We start from the raw sequence: 22,547 nt of genomic DNA, 5'->3' as shown, positions 1-22,547 counted from the left end.
AAAATTAGAAAGAAAAAAAAAACATATAATGGACAATAGTTTCTCTATTTTTTTTTGAAGTACTAAAACAATGAAATAATAGAAAAATAAAAGAAGAGATTATATATATTATTAAAAAAAACCTTGCTATATCATGAAAAATAAACCAAAACAAATTTTATATCCGACTTCTTTTCTCATACTAAAAAACTTGAAAAAAAGAATACAAATTCATCGATAACAAAATCATAACAAAATTATAACAAAATTATAAATCTCCCAATAACAATTAACTAAATAACTAAAGCATCTCCAATAAAGACATTATTGGTGACAACGATTTCTAAACATTCCTATTCATGGAACGTTTGATAGAGCAGACCCAGCAACGTAGAAATAGTTGCATTAAAATCTTCAAAGTTGACTTCGAAGTCGACTTCGAAGTCAAGCAATAATAATAGGACAAATGCGTTTGCACCGTCAATGGGGCAAGACACTCGAATTCTTTGCACAAACAATAATTACATGCGTACAAATCATTATCTCGTAAATATTCCACTCTTGATTTTTAGTATTATACAAACTCTTTATAATCTCAAACTTTTACTCTATTTAGCCATTTTCTCAACCTTGCCTATCTTACTACATTTTAGTTTTTGTGTACTTGTGATTTTATCCTCCACAATTTGCACCAACAATGCAATCTTATATAAAAATAAATTTAAAGTTATATTAAAGTACCGCTATGTCGTATGTTAGTATTAATTAATAGATTCAAACATTTTAAAATTCTATATATATATATGATTTCTCAGTTGGATATATCTGCCATTCTTGAAAAGTTTGGATCTAAGCTACAATAATCTTATTGGAGCAATTCCTCTACCTCTTCTTAGTATATATTATGTGGACCTTTCCTTCAACAATTTGAATACAACAACATTTCATATATTCAAACCAAATACAGATTCCATCCTTCTTCAATTCATGACAAGAAAGCAAGGCAAAATTAGTTGGTCATAATGCTTTTTATCACCATTTTTCTAATAATGACCTTCTTACTACTATATATGAGGCACAACTGCATTGCAATGAAGAATAAACATGTAAGCATAACTGAAATATCTATCAGCGGGGACTTGTTTTGCATGCATCATTTTTTACCTCAAATATTGTATTATTAGATATTTATAAAATTAGAGATTACATATATAATATATTTGGCGAAGTAAAATTAAATTGTTGAATTATTTTTTACAATTACAATTTGGACCCAAATCAAGTTTAGAACATGCTTACTAAATGATGGGTCAAATTAACTTTATTTGTGATATAAAAATTTTATTTTTCTTTTACTTTATTACAAAAAGGAGACAAAACTCTAAGTTAAAAATGGTATTAAAATATTTTAGAATTTAGAAAAAGGGACAAATAGTTTTAAGAAAAGTTAAAATATTTCTGTGCTAGGAATTTTTCCCTACATTTTCGTATCTAATCAAGAATTTGTGTATTAGACTTGTCAAACTTGGCTTTTACTATTTTTTTATCCAGGTTTTTGTTATTATATTTTCAATTCCTAATTTCCTTATGTCCAAATTGAGTACCAATTTTTTTTGTTGCTGCAATGGTAAGAACACAATTTAAAGTTAAGTTAATTAGCCCTTGAAGAAAGAGTGTTGGAAAAATTAGTATCAGCTTGTTAAATACAATCTTTCGCTGGTAATGTATATATAGTTCTACAATGCCATTAAAATTTGCACGATGCACTCCATTCTATTGAAATAAAACCAAATACGAATGTCGCCACGTGTACATGAATGCAAAGGGCGAATTTCAGCGAGAGATTCCAAAACTGAGAGAAGCTTGGTGACAGAGAGAGTCTCTTATTGTAGATGAGAAAAGATGTGAAACAATCCTCAAAGAATAATGAAAGGATTCATATTATCCATAATAGTCATGATAAAAAATCATAAAATAACTAGTGATACCATATTAAAGAACACAAAAATAATTATTTGATTCATGCCAAATACAAAAGATATCTTGTGCTTCACCAAAAGAATAAAAAAAATCTTAAAAAATATGTATAAATATGTCTATAACAACTAACTAAATAAGGTAGTGGATATCTCTAATAATACTTTATATGCAACAACCATTTCTAAACATTCCTACGCGTGTTTGTGTGAGAGGCAACAACGCAGAAATGGTGGCCTTCAAGTATTCAAAGTCGACTCTTAAGTCAGCCAAAATAAAGTGATCAAAGCGTTCGCACCGTCCTTTTGACAAAACGTTGTGGAATTCTTTGAACCATCAAAACATAATAGTAGTACATGCATCCGAATCAACTTTTCATCAATATTCCATTCATGACAGTTAGTATTATGCAAACTCTTCATACTCTCAAACTTTTACTCTACACCCAGATTTTCCCAACCTATCTATTAAACCTAATTATAGATTTTTTTTTTAAATTTACTAAAACCGTAACTAACAAAATTAAGTTTTGTGAAATATAAAAAGAAATTGAAGTCATACTAATACAGACTATAATTACATTTTATCTTAATTAATATATATATATATATATATATATATATATATATATATATATATATATATATATATATACAGTGAATTACTATAATATCGTTTACTTAATATTACTTTTATTGTATTTATTATTATAATTTATTTCAAAATTTCACAATAACTAAAAAGTATAAGAAAGAAATATTTTAAATTTATTTAAACTAGTCTCTAAGTCAAGCAATGGCCTTCTGGAATTCAACACGGCTTATCGCAGTATAAAAATCAGCAGATAGCTAGCATGGTATTGAGTGAACATAATTTCGTGAACCTTGAGTTTCTCATAAATATACCTCTATTTCCAAACCATGCATTTTTTGGTTTACAACTTCCATCTTTTTATCTATGCTTTGCTTTTTATGGGCTCTGTTTTGCAGTTGGGATGCGCGTCGTCTACACCATCGCAGCTTCAGTTGGAAGCAAACGCTATAATCAATAGTGGATGGTGGAACCTGTCGCACTCAGATTCAAATCATATCTGTTCATTGATTGATGGTATAAGTTGCAATGATGCTAGAAGTGTAACCGGTATCACATATCTGTATACCAAGCGACGGATTCAATTAGCAACTCTAAACCTTTCCGCTTTCAAGAATTTAGAAACTCTTGAGGTCTGTTACTCTAGTCTAGAAGGGACTATCCCACCTGAAATTGGCAGTATTTCTAAACTAAGTCGTCTTCGTTTGTCTCACAATTCTCTTCAAGGTAAAATACCTTTCACATTAGAAAATCTTTTCAAACTCACTTATCTTGATTTATCTTATAATTATCTTCATGGTAAAATACCTACCACCATAGGAAGTCTTTCCAAACTCATTCATCTTGATTTATCCTTTAATTTTCTTTGGGGTGAAATATCTCACATAAAAAATATTTTCAAACTCACTCATCTTTATTTGTCCAATAATTCTCTTCAAGGTAAAATACCTTTCACAGTAGAAAATCTTCCTAATCTCACGTATGTTGATTTGTCCCACAATTACTTTCATGGAGAAATCCCTATTGCAACAGGAAATTTTTCCAAACTCATATATCTTGATTTATCTTTCAATTCTCTTCAAGGTAAAATACCTATCACCATAGGAAGTTTTTCCAAACTCACTCATCTTAAATTGTCTCACAATTCTATTTTTGGTGAGATACCTCCTACAATAGGATATCTTTCCAAACTCACTCATCTTGAATTGTCCCACAATTCTATTTTTGGTGAGATACCTCCTACAATAGGAAATCTTTCCAAACTCACTCATCTTGATTTGTCCCACAATTATATTCATGGAGAAATACCTCCTACAATGGGAAATCTTTCCAAACTCACTTATCTTGATTTGTTTGACAATTCTCTCCAAGGTGAAACACCACTCACAGTTGGAAATCTTTCCAAACTTACTTATCTTGATTTGTCATACAATTCTCTTCAAGGTAAAACACCTCTTATGGTAGGAAATCTGTCTAAACTCACTTATCTTAATTTATCCTACAATTCTCTTGAAGGTGAAATACCTTCAAGTGTAGGAAATCTTTCTACACTCACTTATCTTGATTTGTCCCACAATTCTCTTAATGGGAAGATGCCTCCTACCATAGGAAATCTTGTAAGACTTACTTTTCTTTATTTATCCCATAATTCTATTCATGGGGAAATACCTCCTACAATAGGAAATTTAACCCAATTAAGTAGCCTAATCATCTCTAACAACTACATTCAGGGGCCTATCCCTTTTGAATTGTCATTCCTGGTAAATCTCAATTTTGTAGATGTATCTTACAACAAAATCAATGGAACCTTGCCCATTTCCCTTTCAAACCTTAGGAACCTTCAACATCTTGATATTTCACACAATCAACTTGCTGGTTCTCTAAAACCCTTCACAGTTCAATATTTGTCACTCTTAAAAAGTTTGGATCTAAGCTTCAATAATTTTCAGGGTCCTATTCCAGATGGTTTACATCCATCTGTGCTAGTGGGGAACGAGGGAGTATGCAGCAACATTTCGGATATCCAAACCATTTACAAATTCAAACCTTGTTCAATCCAAGCCAAGAAACTAAAGCATAATCAGTTGGTCATAGCTATTTTTATCACCATTTTTCTAATAATGACCTTCTTGCTGCTTCTACATTTGAGGAAAAATCAAATGGAAATCAAGAACAAACATGCAAGAATAACTGAAACACCTAAGAATGGAGACTATTTTTACATATGGAACTATGACGAACGAATAGCCTATGAAGACATCGTTGCAGTAACTGAAGACTTTGACCTCAACTATTGTATTGGAACAGGTGCCTACGGGAGTGTTTATAGGGCTCAACTTCCAAGTGGCAAGATTGTCGCGGTGAAAAAACTTCATGGTTTTGAAGCAAAGGTCCCCAAATTTGATGAAAGTTTCAGAAACGAAGCCAAAGTATTGTCGGAAATAAAGCATCGACATATCATCAAGCTTCATGGATTTTGCTTTCACAAAAGAGTCATGTTTTTGATTTATGAGTACATGGAGAAAGGAAGCTTGTCTTCTACCTTGTTTGATGACATGGAAGCAATTAACTTGGATTGGAGGAAGAGGGTTAACATAGTGAAAGGCACTGCACATGCTCTTTCATATCTCCATCATGATTGTGCCCCTCCTATAGTGCATAGAGACATATCAGCAAGCAACGTCTTGCTTAACTCTAAATGGGAGCCCACTGTTTCTGATTTTGGAACAGCCCGTTTTCTCAACCTTAATTCATCCAATCGAACTATAGTTGCTGGAACCATTGGATACATAGCACCTGGTAAATTGTTCATATTTTTCTCTACTTCTATTTATTTATGATTTGGTGCAGATTAGGCCTAATCAAAATACATATAACAAGTAAATAGAGTAGTTTTTTACACTTGTATTTTCAATTATTTTTGTTTTGATCTTTTGATGTGATTTGTAAAAATGCAGAGCTTGCCTATACAATGGATGTTAATGAAAAGTGTGATGTGTATAGCTTTGGAGTGGTGGCGCTGGAAACTTTGATGGGAAAACATCCTAAGGAAATACTCTCATCACTTCAATCAAATTGTATTGATGATGCCATCAAATTAGGAGAAATATTGGACCAACGCCTCTCACCCCCATCATTTTCAATTTTGCAAGATATAGTTGCTGTTGCCATTGTGGCTTTTGTGTGCTTAAATCTCAACCCTTGCTCTCGCCCAACAATGAAATGTATCTCTCAATGTTTTCTCGGTCAGCTCACACCATTCAACATTCCTTTACGTGATATTTCATTGCAACAACTCATGAGTCAAGAACTTAGGCATTGTTTAAAATTATGATCTTTCTGAAATCTTTTAATGGAAAATTAAATTGTAACAACTTTCAATAAATATTATGTGGTTGTTTATGACATGAAAAGTTAGAAAACTTTTTAAAATTATGTTCTTTTGATTTAAAACTCATCTTATGAATCATCAATTTTAACATCTCGTACTGAAATCCGAAAGTTTATCATTAGTCATCTTATAATCAATTATATTAAACTTTAAACAAACATATGGGAAATAAAACCAAATTCATGATTAAAATCTACAAAAACAATCTCACTTTTAAGGAACCACACAATCCGGAACAAAAGCACAACATATTATGTTCTTTTAAGTTAATCTTGTTTTATGTTTGGTATGAATTATTAAATATGACACCAAAAAATAAAAACTATTTTGTAAAAACTATAACAAAACGATATTAGTTTAACTTATTTTACTTTCGTTTACACATTGGTACTTCATTAAATATTTAACATCATTGAAATGTATATAAAGTTACGTGATAATAATATATTGTAAGGTTATATGTACAATACTTTGTACTCTTTAATAATTAGTATATTTTATAACCATTATATGTAACACTTTGTAAAGTACTTGCTTTACTATAAAAATGTTATTTATTTTTGTTTTTTTTTTTTGGTTGTATTTGGATGTTTCTATAATCACATCTTGATTTTGAAATTATGTAGGCAGAAACCAAAGAAGAAAAAAATTGAAAAAAAAAAGTTATAGACTACGGTTCAACTCAAAACCGAAGCTTATGCTTGTTCTTTTTTTAATTTATTTTTCAGGAAGCTTTTAGGATACGGTTATCTAATTCAACCGTAGCTTATCTCCTTTTGCATTTTTTAAGTGGTGTTACAGGCTACAGTTATCTAAAAAAACCTTAACCTATACCTCTCTTTGACAATAGTTATAGGTTACGGTTTCTAATGAAATTGTAGTCTATTATGAACTACAAACTACAGATGGAAATCGTAAATCGTAGTCTCATAATTTCTTTTTTTACCATATACCTAAATATACTACAATTCATTAATTATAGTTTACATAAAATATAATCATAACATATATCTTTGTTGCTTAGATGGAAGAATGAAGACCAAAATGCATTTAAAGAAGAAGGAGAGAAAAAAATACTAACTACCTTCCAAGTTTTACTTTATCTTTAACCAATTTAATGTATCGAAAAATGAAACCAAATTGACTCTATTTAAAAGATATAAAAAATTGATTAGATAAAAGAAATAAATAAAATTATTAATTAAGCCCAATAACTTCAGTAAACAAAGTGAAATTATTATTAGAAACAAAAATCATAAAAGGTATAAAAAAAGAGAGTTAATTAAAATACAAAAATAAAGAATGTAACAATTATCCGGAAAAGGAAAAGAAGAGGGAGGAATGAGAGAAATAATTATGTATGATATTGGAGGAGTCAACGTGGGGGTATTGTGGCTTCGAAAGCTTGATGGTGTAAAAGGTTCATTTGCTGAAAATATTGTTGGGCATTAAGTTGGAATTCGGGTGTTGATGACTTTGCTAACTGGATTGAACGTCTCCAATAGCAGAAGAAGATGAAGATGAAAATGAAAATGACTTCTTGCAATTGGGTACGAAGCCATGTCGTCTACAATATAGGTGGAAAAATAGAACTGAACTACACTGCACTACTAAAATTTGTACTGAACTAAAAACTAATTTGTCTAAATTGAACTGAACTATAAAACAGTTTTAACAAACTGAACTGAACTGTTTTTTGTTTTATTAAACTGGACTGAACTGAACTATACTAAATTGTACTAAACTATAATATAAACTAAACTGAACTGAACTACATCTAATCAATAATGGTCAAATAACAAGGAAGCAAGGTCACACAATCAAATCGGGTAACATTGAATGTTCTTTTTTCATCATCAATCCAAAGAGAATATGTGTAACGTAGTAAATCCTTAGCTATGGTCCTCACAATGAAAATGTTACAAGAATATATGTACATGCTTTATGAGAGATTAACAATCATGGCAAAAATGTTTTCATTGATCAACCAAAGGAACCAATCCTCACTAGAAAAAGTGTTTTCACTCAAGCACACTAGTGTATAAGGGTGTGTCATTCTCTCATCTACCTCTAATAGCACACAATTTGACTTTGCTTTTCATTTCAAGAGCCAAGAATTATTCACAAAATATACACACAAAGACACGTAAAATCAACCGTTATCAGGGTTCTAAAAAGAACTAAGAAAACTCTTATCAACTGCTCACATTGGCATCTTCGACCTCAATGTTTCAAGTGAACTCCTAATGTCGACCAAACAGTGAGGAACACTCCTTGTGAACTCTCACCTTGATCTTAGGGCACGCTCCTAGTGAACTCCTAAGATATAAATCGAATGGTGAGGAACGCTTCTCGTGAGCTCTCACCTTGATCTTAGGGCACGCTCCTTGTGAACTCTCACCTTGATCTTAGGGCACACTCCTAGTGAACTCCTAAGATCTAACCCGAATGGTGAGAAAAGTTCCTCGTGAGCTCTCACTTTGATCTTAGGGCACATTATACTGCTGCAAATAGTCAGGTACGTTAAGATAGTTATTCAGTTGCAAACAAGTTAGGCCTTATAATCTAACTGACATAAATTCATATGTGTGTGCAGGGCAAATGTGAATAAAAACTCAGCATGGTTAGTACTTATTTTTAACAACAATAAATTTGTATAAGAAAAACTCAGCATGGTTAGTTACTTTTATTTTTAACAACAATAAAATTATATAAAATTTATATAAGAAAAATTTAATACCTTAAATTATATTATTTATATAGCCAAAACCAGAAGTGTTTAATTCTTAAATGTTATGAAACTAATACTGTGTATAAATTGTTTTCCTTTTTCTGTAATACACATATGAACTCTTCTGTTTTATACTTGTATCTCATGCATAATTTCAGTTTATATTTCCAGTTTGGAGGTGTTATTTGGTGGAGACACAAGCACAATCAACAAGCATTCTTCGATATTAAAGGTACTTGCCATTTGCACACCTTGAATGAGATCAAAGTAAAATATACATCGTTATATAAGAATGTTCTAGTGCATCAAAAGTTAATTCAAGTATGGTATGCTGTCTTGGTAAAACTACCGTGTTCTGTCACTACTAAAATAATATATTGTAATAATTAAGATCTTTCTGTAAAAGTTTTTAACCCCATTCTAAAAGGTGGCATTTTATAGTTCATTGATAGTGTAAAATTGTTAAAGTGTGCATTGTGGATTAAAACTAATAAACTATTTTTTAACTGATTTATTACTTCAGTCTGAGATTCAAAATTTTTAATGAACTTTTCGTGTATTAAAATTTTGTGCCCCTACTAATGAGCATACAATTGTAAACTACAAAGCACACTAGTAAAAAAACAAGATTTTAACTCGCGCATTTGGCATCGGTTAAGTTGTAACCGAAGCAAAAACTGGCGCGGTGGCATTTTTGTAGTTATCACAAATGAATATGCCTCGGTTCAAAAAGAACTGATGCCTAAAACTGGTGCGGTGGCATTTTTGTAATTATCGCGCAAGGTATATGCCTCGGTTCAAAAAGAACCGATGCCTAAAACTGGTGTAGTGGCATTTTTGTAATTATCGCGCAAGGTATATGCGTCGGTTCAAAAATAATCGATGCCTAAAACTGGTGCGGTGGCATTTTTGTAATTATCGCACAAGGTATATGTCGCGGGTGACTAGGCAACCGATGCCTATACCTCTCCACTTTATTCAGACTTAACCTAATCTGCGCTTCTCATTCCATTACTCTCCTATTTTTCCTCTGCGCGTGCTTCTCCTTCCTCCTGCTCTCCGCGTGCTTCTCCTTCCTCCTGCTCTCCGCGTGCCAGTGCTTCTCCTTCCTCCTGCTCTCCGCCTCGCCGCTGCTGCCTGTGGTGCTTCCTCCAACGACTCCACTCTTTCGTCGTCGCTGAGCCTCCGTCGTTGCTGCTTCTGTACTGCTGCCTTCACCGGAAATAGAAAAGGGCCAAGCCGCTCCAGATCCAGATCCGACGCTCCAGATGCAGATTCGCCGCTCCAGATGTAGATCTTCAGATCGGCGAGATCCACCGCTCCAGATTGGAGCCCTCCGTCGTCTCCGCCGCGGCGCTTGTCGCTGCTACCCTCTCACCCTCCGAATGTCGCCGCCGCCCTAGACAGTAGCGTTTGCAGCCACGAGTCGCCTTCAAACTTCTCATTAGTTTTAGGTTTTTCTTGTCAAACTCTGTTCAATCAATGGTTTAACATTATTGTAATATTGTGTTTTGTTTCTTGTTTGATTCCTGTATGGTTTTCTTTTGATTGTTTTAGATTCTTCAATCAATGGTTTAACATTATTGTAATATTGTGTGTTGTTTCTTGTTTGATTCGTGTATGGTTTTCTTTCGATTGTCTTAGATTCTTTAGCTGGAAAGTTTTGTTTGGTATGATGAATTGAGTCCTAAATCTGAACAAATAAAAAAAACACTCTACTGCCTCGGTTCTTAAAGAACCGAGACATATTGTTATCTTGTTTTATTTCGGTTCGTAACCGAGTCATGAAGTTTGGCTTTTTTACCTCGCTCACATATGCCTCGGTTATAAAACCGAAGCATATAACCAAATCTAACCGGTGTCTTTTGTCTTTATCCTACTAGTGGCAATTAGTTGTTTAAGTATAGTTCAAATTTCTAGTTCCGTAATTTTAAATTGTTAGTGAGATGAAGAAGTTTGATCCTTGGATAATGTTTGCATATCATAAGTAAGTACACTGTTAATAACGTTTCAGTGATTCATCATTTTATTGTCAGCTTTACATAATTAATGTTCAGTTATATTTAGGTGAAAATATAACTTTACCAATGACTAGATTAAAGATTTTTAATTAGTAAGAAAGAACTATATTGGTTGTACTATTTTGGTTGTACTATTTCCTTGTCACATTCAATAAGTTAGGTATCCAATGTGGTGAAATTATTTATTCACAATAACTTTACTATTGATCTGGCTAAAATGAAGATATTAAGATCAAGATCTATGTTTTTTTTTTCTCTTACTTTCCATAATGCTTAACCTTTTGTTTTCATCGATATACTTGGATTTAGTTTCTATTATATCATATTTTAATATTTTTCAACCATCAATAGTTCTTAAATTCGTCTAATAATTTTTTTAAAATATTATTAACTAATTATTGTTTTATATTGTAGGTATTTGAAAAAGGAAGCATATCAAATGATGGATAAAATGAAGAAGTACCAAATGATGGATAAAATGAAGAAGTACCAAATGATGAAAATAATGAAGAAGTACGAAACTATAATTATTATTCATAACATGTTAATTTTAATTTTTAAGAAACATTAATTATATTTCTAATGTTTACAATTTATATAATAATATTTTGGTTTATATTTAATGTTTAGATTTAATTTTGGTTTCATATTATTTAATTTTGGTTTATTAATGATAATAAAGTAATTTGAATAATAAAAAAATTAAATTATTTACATTTCCGGCAGTTTTGAAAAACCCTCAAAAGTACCGACGGTTTTCATAAACCATCACAAATTATCGGCGGTTTTGCTTAACCCCGGTTATTTCCGGCGATTTTAGTAAAACATCCACTACTACCGGCGGTTTTAGTAAAAACCCCACTACTATCGGCGGTTTTTCAAAACCCCCGCTAATTGCGACGGTTTTTTAAAAAACCACCGGTAATTACTTAACGACGCAGATTTTCTCAACGGTTTTCCTAACCGCGGGTAACATATTTTCCGGGGGTTAAAATCGCTGGAAACGAAAAAAATAACCCCCGATAAAAATCTAATTTTTTGTAGTTGTGTGCTTTTGAGGTGTGGGTTTGTACTTATTTTTTTGTTGTGGTTAATGAATAGAATTTGGATACGGATATTTTTAAACTACATTAGGAACAACAAAAAGTTAATAAAATAATAGCAAATCATCAAATAGCAAGAGACAAAAGTAAGTAATTATCAATAAATTAGAGACTATTTTATAAATTAAAAATTATTAATTTTTAAAATAATTTCTATTATTAATAAAATAATCATAATTAGTTTGTAAGTCAGAATTCAAATTAGTTTCTAACATTAGTTAAGAAGACTAATTATTCACAATAAGTGTTTGATATTTATTTTTGTTAGGATTTATTATTGATATGTGTGCTTTTAATGTGGGTTTGTAAGATTTTTGTTGTGGTTAATGGATAGAATTTGGATATGGGTATTTTGAGACTACATTAGGGACAAGAAATGAAGTTAATAAACGAATAACTTTTAAATTGACCGTATATAGATATAGATATAACTAATATTTAATTTTTTAAATTAGATACGGAACACAAACAAATATATTTATATTTGTTTTGTCCCTGTTCCTATACTCGTTCCATTATCTATCATTGTTCTTATGTCCATCTTCTTTTAAATTACTAAAAACACTTTTAATGTTTTAGATAATTAAAAAACTTGTATTAACTTAATCTTGGTTATTAATTTCGTAATTTATTTATAGAAAAAATAGATTTCATAATTTTTTACTCTTTTTTGTTATTATTTAATCTTTATTTAATTAGTTATTTGTTACTTTTATTTCATATTTATACAATTTTAATTTCTTTCTTAATATTTTATATTAGAGAGAAAGTTTGTATATTTTTGTATTGAATACTTGATAATTTATTTGATATATTTTTTATTTTTTGAAAAAATTATTTAGTTAATATTTTGAACAATAAAGAGACAGATAAGAATGGAAGTTTAACTATACCCGTTATTATAAAAATGAAACAAAAACTTTATGCCTAAAGATAAAGGTAATAGAGATTGAATTTTTATTTTGAAAATATAGATATTGAAACCTTCACGCCCTCCATTATCATCCCATACTCTATTTGAGCATGTATCATATTGGCTTATTTATAATAATTAAATTTTGTTTACATTAATTACATAACAAAATCGATTTTGTTTTATGTTTTACTTTTTATAACGGTGACATCTTGAGATATATATTGATTTAGAATTATATAATTTGCGATGTAGAAAGTATAATATATGGACAGAAGTAGAATTGTTATTTACAAACGGAGTCAAATACAAACTATTTATACAAGTATTAATGTATTAATATGTTGACAGAAATAGAATTGGTGTTTACAGAAGGTTTAGGATGTAATAGCTTTGTGAGAATATCCACTAATTGATACCACCAGAAACCAAAATTAATAAAGAGTAAAGAAAATAAAGAGAATAAAATGAAAATGATAAAATAAGAATGAAATTGAATAATTTGTTTTATTGGAATGGATGAATAATATAAGAAGAATAAGTGAAGACCCGAAAAATAAATATATAAATCTATCCGTAACATCCAATACCCGAAAAATAGATATTTATAGGATTAGAGATTACATATATAATATGTTTTTGGTGAATTAAAATTAAATTGTTAACTATTTTCTACAATTAGAATTTGGACTCAAATCAAGTTTAGAATATGCTTAGTTAATGATGGGTCAAATTAAGTTTATTTGTGATATAAAATTTTATTTTTCTTTTACTTTATTACAAAGAGACAAAACTCTAAAATAAAAATGATATTAAAACATTTCGAAACATTTTTTAGTGTAATAATGGCTAACAGAGAGTCTCCTGTATAAATAAAAAAAATTACCAAAAAAATAAAACAAATATTAAAAAGTGTGTATAAAAGTATCTGTAATACTAAGAACTAAATGAATAAAGCAGTGGATATCTCTAATAATAGTTTATGTGCGACAACCATTTATAAACATTCCTATCCGTGGAACGTGTTTGGGTGAGCAAAGGCAACAACGCAGAAATGGATGCATTCAAATATTCGAAGTTGACTCTTAGGTCTGCAAAATAACGTAACTAAAGCGTTGGTACCGTCAATGGGGTAAAACGTTGTGGAATTGTTTGCACTAATGGTTCCGTATTAGACTCTACAAGTCAAGCAATGCCGTCACACATGCCTGCATGCATGGCGTCAATGGCGGGGCAAAAGGCTTATCACAGTATTATAAGAATGAGCAGATAGGTAGCATGGTATTGAGTGAACATAATTTAGTGAAACTTGAGTTTCTCATAAATATACCTTCTATTTATTACCTCTATTTCCAAACCATGCAGCTTTTGGTTTCCAATTTCCATCTTCTTATCTATGTTTTTGTTTTTATGGGCTCTGTTTTTGAGTTGGGATGCGCGTCTACACCTTCGCAGCTTCAGTTGGAAGCAAGCGCTGTAATCAATAGCGGATGGTGGAATCTGTCGCATTCACAGTCACTTCATATATGTTCAAAGATTGATGGTATACATTGCAATGATGCTGGAAGTGTAACTCGTATAACATATAAGTATTCCAAACAACCGATTGAATTAGCAACACTAAACCTCCCTGCTTTCAAGAATTTGGAACATCTTGAGCTCTCCTATATTCTAAAAGGTACTATTCCATCTGAAATTGGAAATATGTCAAATCTCCGTCATCTAGATTTCTCTTACAATTTTCTTCAAGGTGAAATACCTCTTACAATAGGAAATCTTTCAAAACTCACTTTTCTTAATTTATCCTTCAATTATCTTCAAAGTCAAATACCTCCATCGGTAAAAAATCTTCTAAAACTTACTTATTTTGATTTAGCCTTCAATTCACTTCAAGGGGAAATACCTCTATCAATAAAAAATCTTTCAAACCTCACTTATCTTAATTTAATGGGGAATTCTCTTGAAGGTGAAATACTTCCATCAATAGGACATCTTTCAAAACTCAATTATCTTAATTTAGCCCGGAATTCTCTTCAAGGTCAAACACCTCTTACAATAAGAAATCTTTCAAAACTCACTTATCTTGATTTATCCCACAATTCTCTTCAAGGTCAAATACCTTTATCACTAGGAAATCTTTCAAAACTCACTTATCTTTATTTATCCCACAATTATCTTCAAGATAAAATACCTCCAACAATAGGAAATATTTCCCAACTCACTTACATTGATTTATCTTACAATTATCTTCAAAGAGAAATACCTCCATTAGGACATCTTTCCAATCTCCATCATCTTGATTTATCCCACAATTCTCTTCAAGGTAAAATACCTCCATCACTAGAAAATCTTTCAAAACTCACTTATCTTGATTTATCCCACAATTCTCTTCAAGGTCAAATACCTTCGTCACTAGGATATCTAACCAATCTATTGACCCTAATAATCTCTAACAACAAAATCAATGGAACCTTTCCCATTTCACTTTCAAACATCATGCACCTTCAAAATATTGACATTTCACACAATCTACTAACTGGTTCCCTCGAACCTTTCTTAGTTGGACATTTTCCATTCTTGTATGGTCTGGATCTAAGCTACAATTGTCTTTCCGGAGCGATTCCTATGCCTCTTGATAGTATCTATGACATGAACCTTTCCTTCAATAATTTGAGTGGTCCTATTCCAAGTGGTGTAAATCCATATGCGCTAATTGGGAACAAGGATGTATGCAGCAACAATACAAATATACAAATCAAATACCAATTTCAGCCTTGTTCAGTCAACCAGAAGAAACGAAGGCAGCTGGTCATAATTCTTTCCATCACCATATTTCTAATCATGGCCTTCTTACTACTTTTATATCTGGGGCACAGCCGCATTGCAATCAAGAACAAACATGCAAAGATAACTGAAACATCTAAGAATGGGGACATGTTCTGCATATGGAACTACGACGGAAGCATAGCCTACGAAGACATCATTACAGTAACTGAAGACTTTGATCTTAAATATTGTATCGGAACAGGTGCGTATGGAAGTGTCTACAAGGCTCAATTACCAAGTGGAAAGATTGTTGCGGTGAAGAAACTCCATGGCTTTGAAGCAGAGGTCCCCACTTTTGATGAGAGTTTCAGAAACGAAGCCAAAGTATTATCGGAAATAAAGCACCGACATATAGTCAAGCTCCATGGATTCTGCTTGCACAAAAGAATAATGTTTTTGATTTATGAGTACATGGAGAAAGGAAGCTTGCTTTCTGTGTTGCGTTATGACATGGAAGCAATAGAATTTGACTGGAAAAAGAGGGTTAACACAGTGAAAGGAACTGCACATGCTCTCTCATATCTCCATCATGATTGTGTCCCTCCAATAGTGCATAGAGACATATCAGCAAGCAACGTCTTGCTTAACTCCAAGTGGGAGCCCATTGTTTCCGACTTTGGCACTGCCCGATTTCTAAACTTTGATTCATCCAATCGAACTATAGTTGCTGGAACCATTGGATACATAGCACCTGGTAAATTGTTTATATGTTCCTCTACTTCTATTTATTTATTGTTTGATGCATATCAAGCCTAATAGCACCTGGTAAATTGTTTATATGTTCCTCTACTTTTATTTATTTATTGTTTGATGCATATCAAGCATAATCAAGATCCATATAACAAACAAATGGAGTAGTTTTCTGCACTTGTATTTTCAATTATTTTTCTTCTGATCTTTCAATGCTATGTTGCAAAAATGCAGAGCTCGCGTATACAATGGTTGTGAATGAAAAGTGTGATGTGTATAGCTACGGAGTGGTGGCACTGGAAACTTTGATGGGAAAACATCCTAAGGAAATACTCTCATCACTTCAATCAACTTGTATTCATGATGACATCAAATTATGTGATATATTGGATCAACGCCTCTCACACCCAACATTCTCAGTTTTACAAGACATAGTTGTTGTTGCCATTGTGACTTTTGCATGCTTAAATCCCAATCCTTGTTCTCGTCCAACAATGAAACACATCTCTCAATGTTTCCTTAGTCAACTCAAACCATTAAACATTCCTTTACATCAAATTTCGTTGCAACAACTCATGAGTCAAGAATTCAGACACTCTTTGAAATTGTAAACTTTATGAAATCATTAAAGAGAAATTTACATTATAACAACTTTCAATGAAAATTTTGTAGTTGTTATCACATTAATAATTAGAAAACATTTTCAAATTATATTCTTTTAGACTGGCTTTATGTTTGATATGGATTGTAACACTCTTTCAAACATGTCACCAAAAAGTAAAATGACATTATTTAGTAAAAACTGTAAAGAAAATGATAACATTTTCTCGTAAATACAATACAAATGTTAAAATTTTGAAATAGAAACTGTACCACTGGGGACCAGACTTCAAACAGACCGGGCGTCCACATAGCCACGACGGGCCAGCCACGCTATCCTTCTACTCGCTCTGGAGGGACCGGCCGTCGAACAGGCCGGACGACCTCATGTTCATAATCACGCGACCTTGCCGCTCTCCATCCGGATACACTACAACTCATGCGAGACTGCCCACTAACCAGATCGCCTATAGGGACCGACTGATCGGAAGGCCAAATTTTGGGAGACCGGCCGACCACATCGTTAATTAATCAAGTTTAAGGTAAGTAGTGGTTAAAAGCTATTGGGCTGAATTTTGGGTCGTGATTAACTTTTCACTAATCCTAAGCCCATAGCAAAAACTATAAATACAGATCCAGAGTGAGTGGTAGATAGGTTGCATTTATTGCACGTTTATTACTGTTCTATCGAAAAACGCCATTGCTCTCAAACTGACTTTGGCATCGGAGAATCTTTCGCAAGTCTCCCACCCGCACGCAAAGGAGGAAATCGAGGAGTAAGGAGTGAGAGTCGGACATCCGAGAGTTGAGAAGAGAAGGATGTGGAGGCATTGAACGACTCAGCCCCTACAACCTAAACATTTGGCGCCCACCGTGGGGCCGAGTTACTTCTTAAACGCAATGGTGACCACGAGAAACATGAGTATGGACCACCCCATTGAGATGATCAAAATGCTACAACAGAAGATGGACGAGATGCAACAGCGTCATGAGGACGAGCTCACGGCCGTTAAGACCGAGTGTGAGGCCCAGATAGCCCGGGAGATTGCCAGGAAGGAAGGTGAGGACAAACGGGGCGAAGGAGAAAGGGAAGGCCGTCGCAGAGGATCACACTGAGCACAACAGCGGACGCGATAAAACCTGGAGGCCGACGGAGTTCGAGGCCGAAGGGAGTAAAGTCAAATCAATGCATGCGGAAAGTGTCGCGGAGGATAGACGGATGGTAGTGAAGCCCGAGCCCTCGTCTACACTATTGCTCCCCTTTGCCCAACCAATCATGGATGTTCAGATATTGGAACAATTCATCGCGCCGCAATTCAACATGTACGATGGGACCACGGATCCCAAGGCCCACATCAAGACCTTCTCGAACGCGATGGCGTTCAGGACAAGCAATGACGTCATCTGGTGTCGGACATTTTTGCTATCATCAGAGGAAGAAGCACTTGAATGGTTCAACTCTCTCCCGCCCAATTCCATAGAGAATTTTGCCGGCTTGAAGCGCCTGTTCATTCGGTAGTTTGCCGCAAGTAGAACTCAGGACCTGACCGTCTTCGAATCGGTCACCCTGAAGCAAGGCAAGGAAGAAACGCTGAGAGCGTTTATGGACCGCTATCAGAAGACCATGCGATGGGTAAAATCGTTGAGCCCGGAGTTGGCCTTACATTACATCCTCCCTGCCCTCAAGCCGGGACCGTTTAAAGACAACGTCTGCCAACGGACCCCCAAAACCATGGAAGAGTTGCGGGAAAGGGCAGCGGACGAGATTAGGGTGGAGGAGATGAAGTTTTCGTATAAAAAGGAGAGCCAGGAGCTTAGGGGGGAAAGGGCGGACGATGGAAAGTCGGGTAATTTGACGGGAAAGCCGGGCGGCCTCAGACAGAAGGAGTCGTAATGAGGACCCCATTTCCAGCAATACACCCCCTTAAATGCCCCCAGAGAGAAGATCCTCTGGGAGGTGCTAAGCACGGATTTGCTCCCAGAACCCGTGAAGCGCCCTACCCCATCAGGCGCGAACGGGAGCAGACACTACGCTTACCACAAAAATATGGGTCATACCACCGAGGAGTGTGTGACCCTGAAAGACAAGATTGAAGAGTTGATCCGGGCGGGACAGCTCAAAAAGTACATTCGGGTTGACCGTCCTCAGGCACCTGCAGAGCGGCCCACCCTTAGACAAGCTTACAGACTCGATAGGTCTAGAAATGATCAGGCTGAGCGCCCGCGCTCAAAGTGGCGACAGAGCAAGAGCCGTAGTAGGAGCCGCTAGCGTCCTCTAAGAGGGCACATTAACACCATCAACGGAGGCTTCGCTGGGGAGGGTCATCCTCATCTGCACGGAAACGTCATATACGAGCTCTGTAGTCTGTGCACTCCGTAGACATGTCCCGCCGCACGATGTCGTCCATCATGTTTTCGGACGACGACTTCCACGCTCCCAATTCTGACCAAGACGATTCGATGGTGATAACGGCTGAAATTGCCCACTACGGTGTCAGCAAAGTCTGTGTGGACTAGGGGAGCTAGTGAATATTCTCTATTGGAAAACTTTCCAGCAGGTGGATATTTTGAAAGACCTCATCGTTCCCTACAACGGGCAGATAGTGGGCTTTGCGGGAGAAAGGGTAGACACCCGAGGGTATGTGGAGCTGCGCACAAGATTGGGGACCGGGCGGTCTAGCGAGGAAAAGCGAGTTTGATACTTGCTGGTTGAAGCCAACACTTTGTACAACGTGTTGCTTGGTCAGCCCTGCCTTAACGCTTTTGGAGTAATCGTGTCCACACCCCACCTCACAATGAAGTATCCTTCCGAGAAGGGAACCCTATGCACCGTTCAGACGGATCAGAAAATGGCCAGAGAATGCTATGCTGCCGCCGGGCTAAAGATGTATACCCGACAAGGGAAGAGGAGAGCGACCAATTCTGAAGTGGCGATGGCCGACCTCGATCCGAGGACGAACACGGAGGACCGGCTGGAGCCGATGGGAGAGACCCAACCCATCCAAATAGGGAAGGATTCTTCCCAAACGACTACCATGGCACGGGGCTTGGAGCCCGAGGTAGAGGAGGAACTTAGGTCGCTTCTATGGAAGAACAGAGACTTGTTCGCCTGGACATCAGCCAACATGCCAGGGATCCACCCCTCGGTCATGTCCCATAAATTGGCGCTGTTCAAGGAGGCCCGCCCGGTGGCACAAAAGAAGCGGCGGATGGGCGAAGAGAAGAGGAAAGCCGTCAAAGAGGAGGTGGGGAAGCTGAAGGAGGCAGGTTTTGTTAAAGAGGTCATCTACACCACTTGGCTGGCCAACGTGGTAAGGTGAAAAAGACCAGTGGGAAGTGGCGCATGTGCACCGACTACATCGATTTGAACAAGGCCTGCCCCAAGGACTCTCACCCCCTGCCAAGCATAGACCATTGGTGGACGACACCTCGGAACATCAGATGTTAAGTTTCCTAGACGCCTATTCCGGGTATAATCAGATTCCGATGTACGAACCCGACCGGGAGAAGACGGCCTTCATCGCTGAGAGGGCAAACTTCTGCTACGAGGTAATGCCCTTTAGCTTGAAGAATGTGGAGGCAACCTACCAGCGATTGATGGACCGGATCTTTAGGGAGAAAATCGGCAGATGCATGGACGTGTATGTGGACGACATGGTCGTCCGCTCGGCGGACGGTGTTAGTCACGTGCGGAACCTGGAGGAGGTCTTTCGTCAAGTCAGGAAGTTCGGGATGCGCCTGAACCCGGCCAAATGCACATTTGGGGTGGCCACTGGAAAGTTCCTAGGCTTCATGCTTACATCTAGAGGGATTGAGGCTAATCCTGACAAGTGCGACGCGGTGTTGCAGATGCAAAGCCCGACCACTCTTAAAGAAGTCCAAAGGCTCGTCGGTCGGCTTACAGCGTTGTCACGATTCATCCCAAAATTGACCGAGTTGGTCAAACCCGTCCTTCGGAAGATGAAGAAGGGAGCCGACTCCATATGGGATGTCGAGTGCGAGCAAGCGTTCTAGGATGTCAAGACCATCCTGTTTGACCCGCCAGTAATGAACCGTCCCGTGCCAGGAGAAGACTTGCATATCTTCTTGGGAGTATCACAGTCGGCCATCAGCGCGATGTTAACACAAGAACGGCCCCAGCCAAGGCTGGTGTACTTTGTTGGCCGCACCCTCCTGGATGCAAAGACTCGCTATCAGCAGGTGGAGAAGGTGGGGTTGGCTTTGTTGAACGCGTCTCGAAGCTTCCGGCGATATTTCCAAAGGCACAAAGTGATCGTCAGAATTGACTTTCCCATCTCAAAAATCCTCATAAGCTCGATCTAGCGGGGCGCATGGTGGCGCAGGAAGTAGAGTTGTCGGAATTCGACCTGCGATACGAACCTAGGGGGTCGATCAAGGGCCAACACTTAGCTGATTTCGCGGCAGAATTGCCTCACACAAACCAGGACGAGTGGAGCCTATACTTCGACGGGGCGTTCGGTAGATCGATCAGTGGGGCCAGCATTGTGTTGGAGGTCCCGAACGGATTATTGTTGGAGCATTCCTTGATATTCAAGTTTAAGGTCTCCAACAATCAGGCCGAGTACGAAGCCTTGGTAGCCGGCCTAGAACTGGCCAGAGACATGGAGGCTAGAAGGATCACATGCCGGACGAATTCCCAATTAGTCGTGGGACAGATGAACGACGATTTCCAGGTTAAAGAGGAACAGTTGTTGCGGTACTTCCATCGTGCAACAGAGCTGGTGAAATCTTTCGTAAAGGTCGACATCTAACATTTTTAAAACATTTTTCATAACATAAGGACCCAATGTCTTCATTTTTAAAACCGGGTACTAAACAGAAATTCACCTCTTAACATGAGGACGAAGTAAGCATTTAAGCCTAAAATAATATTATTAATACTAATGTTAATAATAATGGTATTAAAAAAATTAATAATAATATGCATTGTTAATAATTATAATTACAATACAAATTATATTGATATTACTAAAAATGAACACTTTCATAGCTTTTAACACATTATTTTAGACAAAATAACATTATATTGTCAACTTACATTTAAAGAGAAAGGACAATAAGAACTACTTTTTTCTAAACAAAATCTTTTGGTATGCAAGTTACATTTATCCACCGTATAAGAAGCCAATTTTTCAATGATACATGCGGTTATTTTCACTTAATTGTGTCTTATTATTTTATTTAAAAAACAAATTACAAAATATTTATGCTTTTCTGCCCTTTACCACAAGTCTATTCTGGATACCGGTTCTGACCAATTCATCATTTCTATGTTAATCCTTCTCCAACCACTCATCTACCCTCGTAACATTCCCTCAGCAATAAAGATCTCATTTTTTATCTCGTTTATTTCTGTTCATAAAAAATAATAATTAACATTTGATAATATTATAATAGTTTATTTATTAAGAAATAGTTATTTTTTCATACTTGGTAAATTAGAACAAATAAATCATTTAAATATTTGTTTTAAACATGGTTGAATTTTATGACATGTAAGTTTTGTAGAAAAAAACATATTTGTTTTCAGGTAAACTTAGTTATTACGGAGCTGAGAGATTTTGTAACGCGGACGGTTACTTCAGAATCAAAGTAACAAACAGCTTCCAAAGTGAGGGTAAATTAAAGAAAAATATTTGTTTAACAACTTTTTTTGATAAATTTTTTATAACAATATAGTTTGTGATTGGTTAAAAAAATTGTT

General features: G+C 35.4%; 3 protein-coding genes across 3 annotated transcripts; all 3 read left to right on the top strand.

Moving 5' to 3' along the window:
• Nucleotides 1-2,806: 2,806 nt before the first annotated feature.
• LOC148199209 (uncharacterized) lies at nucleotides 2,807-5,960 on the top strand. The gene is made up of 2 exons (XM_088114312.1): nucleotides 2,807-5,346; nucleotides 5,505-5,960. Exons 1-2 carry the CDS (start codon nucleotides 2,877-2,879, stop codon nucleotides 5,879-5,881), a joined length of 2,847 nt encoding a protein of 948 aa, XP_087970438.1. The 5' UTR covers nucleotides 2,807-2,876; the 3' UTR covers nucleotides 5,882-5,960.
• Nucleotides 5,961-13,749: 7,789 nt separating this feature from the next.
• LOC124822324 (uncharacterized) lies at nucleotides 13,750-16,930 on the top strand. The gene is made up of 2 exons (XM_047294316.2): nucleotides 13,750-16,226; nucleotides 16,457-16,930. Exons 1-2 carry the CDS (start codon nucleotides 13,919-13,921, stop codon nucleotides 16,831-16,833), a joined length of 2,685 nt encoding a protein of 894 aa, XP_047150272.2. The 5' UTR covers nucleotides 13,750-13,918; the 3' UTR covers nucleotides 16,834-16,930.
• Nucleotides 16,931-21,153: 4,223 nt separating this feature from the next.
• Nucleotides 21,154-21,594, top strand: LOC148199208 (uncharacterized). The gene has a single exon (XM_088112599.1). It carries the CDS (start codon nucleotides 21,154-21,156, stop codon nucleotides 21,592-21,594), a length of 441 nt encoding a protein of 146 aa, XP_087968725.1.
• Nucleotides 21,595-22,547: the final 953 nt, after the last annotated feature.

Source organism: Vigna umbellata, chromosome 4 (genome assembly GCF_029865625.1).
Source record: "Vigna umbellata cultivar VRB3 chromosome 4, Vumbellata_1.0, whole genome shotgun sequence".
NCBI lineage: Eukaryota > Viridiplantae > Streptophyta > Magnoliopsida > Fabales > Fabaceae > Vigna > Vigna umbellata.
The sequence above is the reverse complement of the archived record's forward strand: the minus strand, read 5'-3'. Positions and strand labels throughout refer to the sequence as shown.

Coding starts and splice junctions, on each gene's coding strand:
- LOC148199209 (XM_088114312.1), top strand. CDS start 2,877: ATGCATTTTTTGGTTTACAACTTCCATCTTTTTATCTATGCTTTGCTT. Junction 5,347..5,504: donor CATTGGATACATAGCACCTG/GTAAATTGTTCA, acceptor GTAAAAATGCAG/AGCTTGCCTATACAATGGAT.
- LOC124822324 (XM_047294316.2), top strand. CDS start 13,919: ATGCATGGCGTCAATGGCGGGGCAAAAGGCTTATCACAGTATTATAAG. Junction 16,227..16,456: donor CATTGGATACATAGCACCTG/GTAAATTGTTTA, acceptor GCAAAAATGCAG/AGCTCGCGTATACAATGGTT.
- LOC148199208 (XM_088112599.1), top strand. CDS start 21,154: ATGGTGGCGCAGGAAGTAGAGTTGTCGGAATTCGACCTGCGATACGAA.